The sequence below is a fragment of the Chionomys nivalis genome, chromosome 17 (genome assembly GCF_950005125.1).
Source record: "Chionomys nivalis chromosome 17, mChiNiv1.1, whole genome shotgun sequence".
Classification (NCBI taxonomy): domain Eukaryota; kingdom Metazoa; phylum Chordata; class Mammalia; order Rodentia; family Cricetidae; genus Chionomys; species Chionomys nivalis.
This window is the reverse complement of record NC_080102.1, coordinates 55,505,686-55,517,793: the sequence shown is the minus strand read 5'-3', so window position 1 is coordinate 55,517,793 and position 12,108 is coordinate 55,505,686. Positions and strand designations below refer to the sequence as shown.

Below are 12,108 nucleotides of genomic sequence, written 5' to 3'. Positions count from 1 at the left end.
ATTACCTTCTTGTCTCTGAGCATTTCTTGAATGTTTCATTTGTAGAATTGACACATGAATTTCTACAGATTCTGGAGAAAACTCCAAGCAGGCTGAAACGCATTAGAAATTGGAGGGTAAGAATTATTGCCGACAAACTTATTCTTTCCTTTAACTTTGCCAGTGAATATGCCAGAATTGGATATGTGCACTAGGTTTGGGATTTCCCTTTTCTCAACAGTCATTGTGACTTGGTAGCATGGATACTAGCTAAGATGTTAGTCTGTAGGGGACTTTGCTTTGGGTTGTGCAAATTGTGTAAATTGCCTTTTGCACAGTTACTTGTTCAGTGGCACTGGCTTTATTTAGTTTGTTTGCATATATGTATTCACATGTAGTTGTACATGCCTGTGAGCATACATATGGAAACCAGAGGTGGTTTTTGTGTTTTCCTTTATTGCTCTCTATTATTTTTGAGACATGGTCTTTCTTATTGAACCTGGAGCTCACTATTTGAGCTAGACTGGCTGGCCTGAACTCCAGGGATCAGCCTGTGTCTGCCTGCCTGTCTCCCTCTATCCACCGTACTTTGGAGTCATAGGTACATGCCACAGCACTGGGTTTTTTTTTTTTTTTTTAATATTTATTTATTATGTATACAATATTCTGTCTGTGTGTATGTCTGCAGGCCAGAAGAGGGCGCCAGACATCATTATAGATGGTTGTGAGCCACCATGTGGTTGCCGGGAATGAACTCAGGCAGGACCTTTAGAAGAGCAGGCAATGCTCTTAACCACTGAGCCATCTCTCCAGCCCCTGCACTGGGTTTTTACATGGGTGCTGGACATCTAAACTCCTTATGCTTATGCTTGCAAGGCAAGCACTTTACCCACTGAGCTGCCTCCGTCTCCCAGCTCCAGATGTGTATTTTCTGTATAATGTTGATATATATATATCTATAATTTTTTTTTCTGTATATTTTCTGTATAGTATAGAGGGGCAAGGTGTGTTTGGAATTACAAGGGTTGATTATAATTTTGTCTGCAATGTTAAACACTTTAAAAATGTTTTATTAGCCAGGCAGTGGTGGCACGTGCCTTTAATCCCAGCACTTGGGAGGCAGAGACAGGTGAATCTCTATGAGTTTGAGGCCAGCCTGGTCTACATAGCTAGTTCCAGGACAGTTAGGACTATTACACAGAGAAACCCTGGAGAGAGAGAGAGAGAGAAATGCTTTATTTTTTTTTCCTTCTTCTATCCATTCCTCCCCTCCTTTTAAAAAGATTTATCATTACATTTGGGCATGGTTGTGCATGTCTTTAATCCCAGCATTTAGAAGACATCTCTGTGACCTTAAAACCAACTGGGGCTACTTTGTAAGACTCTGTGGTGGTAGTGGGGAGAATTTATTGTTATCTTTTGTGTGAGTGCTTGCCTCCATTTATGTGTATGTAGTGCCTGTAGAGGCCAGAAAAGGGTGTCCAATACCTTGGGGCTGGAGTTACAGGTGTTCATGAGCTGCTGTAGGTGTGGAGAAATGAATCCAGATCTTTTGCAGGAGCAGTGGGTGCTCATAACTGCTGAGCCCTATCTTCAGCCCCAGGATTTTTTTTTTAAAGATTTATTTATTTATTATGTATGCAGCATTCCTTCCATGTATGCTTACATGCCAGAAGAGGGTACCAGATCTCATTATAGATGGCTGTGAGCCACCATGTGGTTGCTGGGAATTGAACTCAGGACCTCTGGAAGAGCAGTCAGTGCTCTTAACCTCTGAGCCATCTCTCCAGCCCCAGGATTTTTTTTTTTTATGAGTTGCAAACTAAAGTTGTAATGCAGATGTTTTTAGTCTTATGAATAATAGAGTCATTCCTTTTCCCCATAACATCAGATAGATGAACTTGAGGTACAACTCAATGGTAGGATAAGTATTTAGTATGCATAAGGCCCTGCGCTCGATCACCAGTACCCAAAAAGAAAAAACAAAACCTCCCCCAACCCCTTTTTGAGATAAGGTTTTTGTACCTGCAGCTGTTAGTAGAGGTTGGCCTTGAACTCCTGATCCTCCTGCATCTATCTACCTTTTAACTGCTGGGATTCCAAGCATGTACCACCATACATTTCTTTTCCTTTTCTCCCTCCCTCCCTCCCTCCCTCCCTCCCTCCCTCCCTCCCTCCCTCCCTCCCTCCCTCCCTCCCTCCTTTCTTCCTTCGATTTATTTATTTACTCATGATGTATACAACATTCCTTCCATGTATGCTTGAAGTCTAGAAGAGGGCACCAGATCTCATTATAAATGGTTGTGAGCCACCATGTGGTTGCTGGGAATTGAACTAAGGACCTCTAGAAAAGCAACCAGTGCTCTTAACTTCTAAGCCATCTTTCCAGCCCTCCCTCGTTTCTTATTATTTAGACTAATGTTCCTAGATCTAGGGAATTATAGATAATGTTTGCCTCTAGTAGCTTAGGGTTAGAAGTAGACTTAAGAGCTTGTACTTCATTTTTTATTTTTATATAAACTTTACTAGTCATAGTTACACTGAATGCCTAAGAATGACTTTTGGGCGAGGGGGTAATGTATATAACTTTAAGAACTTAGGAGGTGAGGTAGAGATAGGTGGATCTCTGTGAGTTGGAAATTTGCCTGATATATCTATATGGGGAGTTCAAGACCAACCAGGGCTACATAAAGAGATTCTGTCTCAAATAAAAACAGGAAACCCTACCTCCAATACACATAAAGCTAATAAACAAGCAAATAATACAAAATAAAAAGGTTCTTGGTTGCTGTTTCAGTATACTTATACTTTGTAAATTGCCTGGATTGAAGATTTTATTTGCTTCATTTTAGGCATACCAGGCTGCCATGAAAACTAAACCAGATGACCGAGGAACAGATGAAAACACATCAGAGCAGACAATCCTCAATATGATTTCTCAGACCTCTTCAGACACAACTATTGCAGGATTAATGAGCATGTCAACTACTTCTACTACAAGTGCAGTGCCTTCCCTTCCTGTCTCTGAAGAGTCATCAAGTAGTCTAACTAATGTGGATATGTTGCAAGGCGAGCGATGGCTGTCTTCCCAACCTCCTTTTAAACTAGAATCTTCTCAGGGTCATCGGACTAGTGAGAATTTAGCACTTATTGGAGTTGATCATTCCTTGCAACATGATAGTTCGAATGCATTTGTTTCCCAGAAGCAGACGAGTAAGAGCGTGCCATCAGCTAAAGTTTCACTTAAAGAGTATCGTGCAAAGCACGCTGAGGAGCTGGCTGCTCAGAAGAGGCAGTTGGAGAATATGGAGGCCAATGTGAAGTCACAGTATGCATATGCCGCCCAGAATCTCCTGTCCCACCATGACAGCCATTCTTCAGTCATTCTGAAGATGCCCATTGAGGGCTCAGAAAATCCTGAACGACCTTTTTTGGAAAAGGCTGACAAGTCAGCTCTGAAAATGAGACTCCCGGTGGCCAGTGGAGATAAAGCATCCTCCTCAAAACCAGAGGAGATGAAAATGCGCATTAAAGTCCACTCTGCAGCCGAGAAGCACAATTCTGCAGAGGACAGCATCTCCAAGAGCCGGGAGCACAAAGAGAAGCACAAGCCTCATCTGCCCAACCACCATCACCATCATAATCACCATTCACACAAGCACTCTCACTTACAGCTGCCTGTCGGTGGTACTGTGAACAAACGGCCAGGTGACCCAAAACACAGCAGCCAGTCCAGCACCTTAGCACACAAACCGTATAGTTTGTCTAGTACTTTGTCTTCTTCGAGCTCTACTCGTAAGAGGGGTCCCCCGGAAGAGACGGGGGCAGCAGTGTTTGATCATCCAGCCAAGATTGCCAAGAGTACTAAATCCTCTTCCTTGAATTTCCCCTTCCCTCCTCTTCCTACAATGACCCAGTTGCCTGGGCATAGCTCAGACACAAGTGGCCTGCCCTTTTCACAGCCTAGCTGTAAAACTCGAGTTCCTCATATGAAACTGGATAAAGGCCCTCCTGGGGCTAATGGTCACAACACAACTCAGTCAATAGATTATCAAGATACTGTGAATATGCTCCACTCCCTGCTCAGTGCCCAGGGTGTTCAGCCCACTCAGCCCCCTGCATTTGAATTTGTTCATTCTTATGGTGAATATATGAATCCACGAGCTGGTGGAATCTCCAGATCTGGCAATACAGACAAACCTCGACCACCACCCCTACCATCAGAACCACCTCCACCACTTCCACCTCTTCCAAAATGAAAAAAAAAATGAGGCGAAAACTTAAAAAACAAAAACACTTTGTTTTTGGGGGATTTTTGGTTTGTTTTTGTTTTGACTACTGATACTGGACTACGAAAATTACATCCCTTATGAAATATGTCACCATTGGACTAAGGAATAAATTGATATTGAGACAGGTGGGAGGGTGGTGGAGGCCTCAGTTATTACATCTGCCTCATACATCTATCTTATAGTCTGTACTGGTATCAGAGGTAAGATTGTGTTGAAGCTGTGAAGGATTAAGAACACTGTTCTTGGCCTCTCCTCATCCTTATGGGGTTGATTGAAGTACTCTTCCCCTCTTCTTGCTGGAACTGAATCGTGGGGGTGATCAAGCAGTTTGTTTAACATATCAGAAGAGGGAGTATTTAAACGTCAGATCTTTAAGAGACTTAAAAATAATTTAAAGAAAGTAAGTTATCTGTTTAGTTTTTTTATATAATCGGGAAGGGGAAGGGGTTTTGCTGTGTGTGTGAGGTACATAGCAATGACTGAGGGTGGGGGTTGGAGGGTGGGAGTGTGTGTAGGGTGGGTGGGATGGTAGGCTTTTGGCCAAGAGTGAAATAGGCTCAGGCCACTTGAAGTATTGAGACCTTTAAAGTGTATGAGTGTTTGTGAGTATGTGTGTGTGTGTGTGTATGTGTGTGTGTGAGAGAGAGATTAAAAAAAATCATGTTACCTTTTTCCTCCCACCTCTACCATTTCACATCCCCACATTCTACTAGAGAGCGTAGTTGGCCTTGAAAACATGAAGAGGCATGTATTGACATTGACACACCGCAACACATTTTATGTTGTGATTGAGCAGTAGCCCTGTAGTTTCTAGTGTGGATAGATGTAGCCAGTGAGCCAACTCTCTAGCACTATCATGAAAACTCCCTTTGGCCCTTTTTGTGCTTTCAGTGCAGATGGACGACTGAGGAAGACACTTAGCAAGGCCAGCTTCTGCCCTACAGAGTTGGGCCTTTTCAGGTTGGGCTTTGGGAAAGTTTGGGTCTCTGAGGGAAGAAGGATGTGCTTGCATGTCCTGTCTTCGGAGACTAGACCATGTGTGGTAATAGGTTTGGGAGAAGCCATACAGTTAATGATACTAAAGACAATGAAATTGTGATTTGGGATTCTGAAGAATTTGCATTTTAAGATACATTATGAATGTAATTCTTGCTTTTTATCTGTCTATCAAACGGAAAACAGCTGCACACTTGTGTTTGCAGCCTGTATGTCTTCAGAGACGAGTGTGAATTCAGAGCACTGGTGTGATGAGTGAGTAAACCTAGCCAACAGACACGGTTGTGTTTCATTTGTTTCTTTTCAGTGGTTTTTGATTCTAGACAGAGTCCTGTTTTTAAAAAGTGGATCAGGAATCCTGGTATGGGGCTTGATTATTCCAGCTATTAGGGAATATTTTTGATGAAGGAGATCTTTGAAGAGATAATGGCTAGAAAAAAATTGTAAGTCAAGCTCTCTAACTGAAAATGCTACCTAGCCACAGATCATTGCTATTCTTTGGTTCACTGCATGAAAAATATATGTATGCACACGCATGTAAATGTGTGTGTAGTTTTTTTTTTTTTTTTTGCTATGGAAAAGATGGTGCTATGAAAATAATTTGTCTTTTTTTTTTTTCCTTTTTTAATTAGTGAAGCTTCTGTCATGCCAAGTAGTCTTCATGGAGAGGTCAGATTCTTTTTGCTGAAAGTCATAGGGAAACAGAAATTGTACGGGTGCTGCTTGCCAAGAACAGCCTAGGAAAACACTGCGGCAGTTACTATTGAGGTAATGGCCCAGTAGAGAAGAATGTATAGGAGGAATATATCTTAGGGTGACTTCGTGGTTCGTAATCTGCATGTTTGAACAGTCCTGGAGTGCCTGCCAATGCTGTGCAAAACAAGGAACTCCTAACTAATCTGTAAGCCAGTGATATTTCTTGGTATGCAACTTTTAAAGTGACATTTTCTTTCTTGGTATTTCCTGTGTTGTGCAAGAAATATGTGTCATCATGATTACTAAGTTTAGGTTTGGTATTCGTTTAGATTTTGTTTTCCATCCTGACCTTCCCAAAAGGGAATGTGCCATTTTAGAGTACATCTGTATTTGTGGGATTGACCATAACTGATTTGGGAAAATGTTCTTTTAATTACTCACTAATGTCACGTGTTTTCTAATCACATGCACTCCCTTACCACAAAGGCTGTTGTATCTGCTGTTACAGCAGTTCTTCATGCCAGTGCTGTAGTTAATTTCTTAGAACTGTCAGTAGTGAGCTAGAAAGTGCTTACTAGAGTCTAAAAGAGGGACCATGTTGTAGTCTGGTCCTACTGTAGATCAGCACTGAATTTGGTTAGTTTATGGACTTTTCCTATATTAGTTCCTCCTGGTATTGTCTACAGATATCTACAGTATCTGCTTTTAGATCTGTGCATAGGTCCTGAACCTCCTCATGGGCTCTGCATGAACTGCTGCATTATTTTTGGGTTAGCAGATATACCTTCTAGCTAGCATGCATATTGTCCTGTTTCTGTATAAATAAGGCTTCTAAACTGTGTGTGTCTCTCCCACCTTCAGACCTTCAAAGGTCGAGAAGTAGTATTTGTATATCTAAAGTCAGCCTTGTAAACATGGCTTTTTTCTTTTAATCTAAACTGTCAAGAATAAGTGACAGTGGTAAGCAGGCTTGGAGCCTCAACTTCTGTAAATCTCATTCCTAAAATTTTGCTTGACTCTTATGTTGGCAGAAATAAATACCTGTGGATTGTTGTTAGGGCTTTTTAAATCATACCTGTGTTGTTGGCTAAACTCTGAATCATTAACCTAAAGCCAGTGTGGTCTTCTGAAGTATTCAGTTAAGCCTTTTGGGTTTAGAAAATACCTAAATAGTAGCCTACTTTTCTCATTCATGAATCATTGTGGTTTTTGTATCTGAGACTCTCAGTATTCTTTCCTTGTAAATGATTTTAGTGTTTTGGTTTAGTGTATCCCACATATTTCTATATTGTTAGTTTCACCGGCAGTGATAGAAAAATCGAAATCTCCAATTGCAAACAGCAGTAGATAAGAGTATTGAAACAAAATCATGGTAACATCACTGCTGGGTTTCCTGAAGCCTTTGCAACCTAATTCCTCATTACCTCTCATACCTTGCTTCTAGAAAAAGGCAATTGGAGGGGTCCTATCTATCCTAGTATGGTTGGAATCTAAATATATGCGTTTCCATTATTTTGGGAACTGATTATTTTTTTAAAGATTTTTTTTTCTTTTTGATGAGTTATTTTGATACTCATGCTAGGAAATGAGAAACTAAGACATCTTGATTGGAATGCCTATTTTATTCTCCTGGGTTTGGGAGAATTTTAAGCAGTCTATGCAACCCATCAGTTAGTGAGAAATAGCTTTCCACCATCCCCCACTGAGCTTTCAACGATTCATACCTCCCCAAATGTCTTGACGTTGACTGAATTTTGGATCTTGATGGTTTAGAAAGCATTCTTGTTACACCAAGCTGTCGTTTATTTCTTATTCCTCAGTGGATGGAAGTTTGAAAGAAGAATGGTACTGTAATTTTACTTGATGGAGTGGTCTAAATTCAGAGTTGTTTTCTAAGTGGGTGAGCTCTCCATGTTAATATTTTTAAAGTTTTTAATATGAACTTGGCAATGGAAAAAAGAGGGAAAAGAATGTTTAATAAAAATCAGTGTCTGCCCTTTCCCTTTTTGAGTGCGTATTGCTGCTTGTATGAAGAAACTCATAGGTTTTGTGTTGCCGTTCTAATTGTGGAGAGGGATGCTTGACAGCATGTTAATTGAAGCCAGAGCAAGTATGTCTCCCATCAGGTGGTCTGGAAATGCCAGTGGAAGCAGAGGAAGTGATGAGCTGAAGACCATAATAAAACACTTACAAAGCAGAAGTGCTTTCTGGCCTAAGAACTCAAAACTGTAAGGTGTAACTTAGGGTTCTAAACTTGAAACTGATATATATTACCTTACTTTCCACACATTTTCTATCAAAAACTGTCCATTTTCTTATCAGACCAAAGAACAAAAAAAAAAAAAGAAAAGAAAAAAGAAAATGAAAAGCAAAGTAACACATTTTACCAGTTTATGTCACTCAGGTACAATTTTGTGGTGAGCTTTTTTTGTTGTTTTGTTTTTTGTCTTATTTTGTACTGCTCAGCATATTATTCTGCTGTTGCCTCTGTCCTCCGTGGGGCACCTCAGTTTTGGGTGCTACTCCTGGGATCTCTACTGCTGTTAGGGGAGTGATGATAGGATGTAAGTGACCATTATCATAAGGGCTCTTTGTAAAAAACTTTAAAAACTCAAAAAAAAAAAAAATTTAAAGAAGGATATTGTATACACATTTTATAGTCTGGCTATCAGTTTGATATCTTGCTGTCAAGTATGTTTCTCAATCTGTATTTATCCATCCCATCAATAAATGTTAATGATGAAACATCTGATTGTTATTTGTATGTGCCGTGTTCTTAAATTAGTCTTTGACTTTTTTTTTTTTTTTTTTTTTTGTGATTTTTGAGACAAGGTTTCTCCATAGCTTTTTGGTTCCTGTCCTGGAACTCGCTCTTGTAGACCAGGCTGGCCTCAAACTCCCAGAGATCCGCCTGCCTCTGCCTCCCGAGTGCTGGGATTAAAGGCGTGCGCCACCACCACCCAGCGACTTATTTTGTTGACTCATTACCATTTTGGTTTTGACAGTATTAAGTTCCTATCACACTATCATAGGGATATCAAGTCCATTGGGAGAGCTAATATTTAACTACAACAGTGAACTTGATGGTGTAAAGTATGCTGTAGACGGGGGAAAACTCTTCACTTACACTGTTGCATGAGTACCTGGAAGGGCAAAAACAAAAAACAACAGCTTTACTGTGGTAGCAAAGCTTAAAACACTCATCCACCAAGCACCAAGATATAATTTATAACTGTAGCTTGCATCTTTGAAAATCCACAATGATGTTTTTGACAGACAGTATGTTTTGCTCAAGACAGTTCCATTGTGTAGCTCACCTGACTTCAAATGGCATCTTCTTGCTACACCTAAGGTCTTTTTTTTTTTTTTTTTTTGGTTTTTCGAGACAGGGTTTCTCTGTGGTTTTGGATACACCTAGGTCTTGAGTGCTGAGATCAATTACTGGCATGTTCTACCACACCTGGTAGAATTACATTTTGAAGAAGAAAAGTTAAATTGATAATGTAGAGAAACTATGAGCACTACACTTAGAGGAAAAGAACTGCAGCAAGTTTGTCCAACTTTAGGATTACCAGTAGTTAAAGATCTTTAAAAGGAGAGCTGATGAGATGGCTTAGTGGGTAAAGCTGCTCAGTGCTGAGCCTCAACCCCTGGGACCCACATGGTAGGAGAAAAATGACTTCCACTGGTTACCCTTTAAGCTCCACACGTGTCTCCACACCCAAATAAATACAGTAAAAGAGACACTTTAAAAATAATTTATTATTTTTATTTTATGTATATTGGTGTTTTAACTACATGTATGCCTGTGAGGTGTCATATCTCCTGACACTGGAATTAGAGTGGCTACAGCTGTGAGCCATCCTGTGGGTGCTTGGAATCGAACCCGGGTCCTCTGGAAGAGCATCCAGTGAGTGTTCTTTACTGCTGAACCACCTCTCCAGCCCTATGGAGAAAGGACACTTCTTTAAAAACAAAAAACCGTGGGTTCTGGTCATTTTGTCTATTTTCTTTATTTTGGATAGAGGAGGGGACAGGAGAGGACAGACTCAACTTAGAAGAGATAAGGTGGCTCCAAAAGTGCTGGAAGCAATGAGAATTGTAAGGAGTCATTGAGATAGTTGGTGGGATTTGCTGTAAAGTCAGAGGGAGGTCAAGGATGACTGTTTGACTTAACCAACTGAAAGAATAGAGCTACTGTTTATGAAAACAGGAACAGGAAATTTGCCTTAGCATTAAATTAGAAATTTAGTGTAGACATTCATGGAGGTCTACTGGACGGATGGATGTAGAGTGTGCCATTCAAAGCAAGGTTCAGGGTAGTGGTACCTATTTGGGAACCATCAGTTTATGAATGGAATAAGACATAATGAGAGAGGAAAGTATTGTTTTCAAAACTTGGTGTAGGGAGGATAATGAACAAGAGGCTCAAATGACAAGAATGGGCGACTGAGGAAAGAGGGAACTAGAGTACAGGGATCTAGAAAATGTTTTAAGAAGGCTCAGTGCAAACGTGAGGATCTGAGTTTGGATCCCAGCACCCACATAAGTTAGGTGTGGTGATGCACCTGTAATCCCAGTGCCGGGGAGGAGAGGTGGAGTTAGGTACAGTAAGAGGACACTGGAAATTGAGTGACACTTGGTTTCCATATTCACAAACAAAGGTGAGCTCACCTGTGAGTGTCTAAATACAAGTTGCTGGACACAGTAGCTCGTGCCTCTAATTCCAGCTGTTGGGAAGCTGAGGCAGAAGGATTGCCATGGATTTCAGGACAGTCTGGACTACAGAGACTGTCTGTGGGCAGATCTTGCAAAATTGTCTTAAAAATGAAGCCTAGAAACTTCATTTGAATTAACAAAGTGAAAGGTCACATATAAACTTGACTATCAGTTTGCTGTGGGGAGAATTCTACCTGGAGAAGATTCAAGAGAGAATAAGGGAGCTGGGAATGACATGCTGGGGCAGGAGAATCTGAGACTGGACTGGGCTGGATAAGGAGATCCTGGCTTAGGTACAGCAATAGAGGTAGTAGCTGGAAGAGGCAAGATAAACATTGTTACTTTTTGAATAGGAGAAATCACAGCGTATGCATATGCTTTTGGAAGATTCAGAAAACAGATGTGGGGTGATGTCTTTGAGTAGTTGACCCGGAAATGAATACACAAATGGAGGACTTTGCATCCAATAGGACCAAGTCCAGTTAAATCACAATGGTCTGGGGGAAAAAATGACAAATTGTAGACTTTCACAGTCCAAAGAAGGGTCCAGGCCAGCAGTCCACATACAGGAGATCAACGAGATACAGGAGAGCTAATGGGAAAGTGCACAGAATGCTCAGAACTTAGAAACGGAGCTGAGCAGCAGGTTCAGTGGGTACAGTGCCAAGCTGTGAGGAGTTGAGTTCCAGTGTTCAGCACTCATGAAAAACGCCAGGCATGGCTGCAGCTCCAGTGCTGGGGCGGGGCATGGGGGAGGAGGCAGAGACTAGAGAATCATAAGGATTATTGGCCACCAGCCTAGTCAGAACAACAACAAACTAAAACAAAAACTGCTCAGTGGTGAGGGCTCTTGCAGCCAAGTCTGATGGCCCAGTTGATTCTCTTAACCCACATGGTAGGAGAGGACTGACTTGCAAATTGTTCTCGGAACTCCACACATGTGACATTCCCAAATAAATAAGTGAGATAATACTTTTTAAAAAATAGCTCCACCAGGTCGTGGTGGCGCACTCTTTTAATCCCAGCACTCAGGAGGCAGAGGCAGGAGGATCACTGAGTTCAAGGCCAGCCTAGCCTGGTCTATATGAATATATAAAAGGTGAGCTCCGGGTTACCAGACCCTGCCTCTATCTCCAGAGTCCTCAGATCTTAGATTACAGGTGTATGCTACCATACCTGGTGGTCTCTACTTTTTTTTTGGGGGTTTCTCTGTGTAGCCCTAGCGGTCCGGGAACTCACTTTGTAGATGGTTGGTCCCCCGGTGCCGGGATTAAAGACCCGTGCCACCACCTGCCAGGAGAGAGTAAGGTACAGCGGGATAGTAGAGGACATCAACCATCTTCTGGCATTCACTGGCACACTTGCAAACACACAGAATTAGAAACAGCAGAATCTGCCAGTATCTGACTGTTTGGTATCTGCTTCC

The 12,108-nt window shown here is 41.4% G+C and overlaps 1 protein-coding gene across 2 annotated transcripts in view; it reads left to right on the top strand.

Moving 5' to 3' along the window:
* Ccnt1 (cyclin T1) overlaps positions 1-8,688 on the top strand; it is a 28,391-nt gene extending 19,703 nt beyond the window's left edge. The window contains exons 8-10 of one of the 2 annotated variants that reach the window (XR_009058474.1): positions 46-116; positions 2,832-4,671; positions 5,900-8,688. Coding sequence is in view for 1 of the 2 variants with exons in the window: in XM_057791943.1 (XP_057647926.1) it covers positions 46-116; positions 2,832-4,238 (1,478 nt within the window). In the remaining variant the exon portion in view is untranslated. Of the gene's footprint in view, positions 1-45; positions 117-2,831; positions 4,713-5,899 lie in introns of those variants that run through there. The other variant, XM_057791943.1, reaches the window with a different exon arrangement.
* The last annotated feature ends 3,420 nt before the right edge of the window (positions 8,689-12,108 follow it).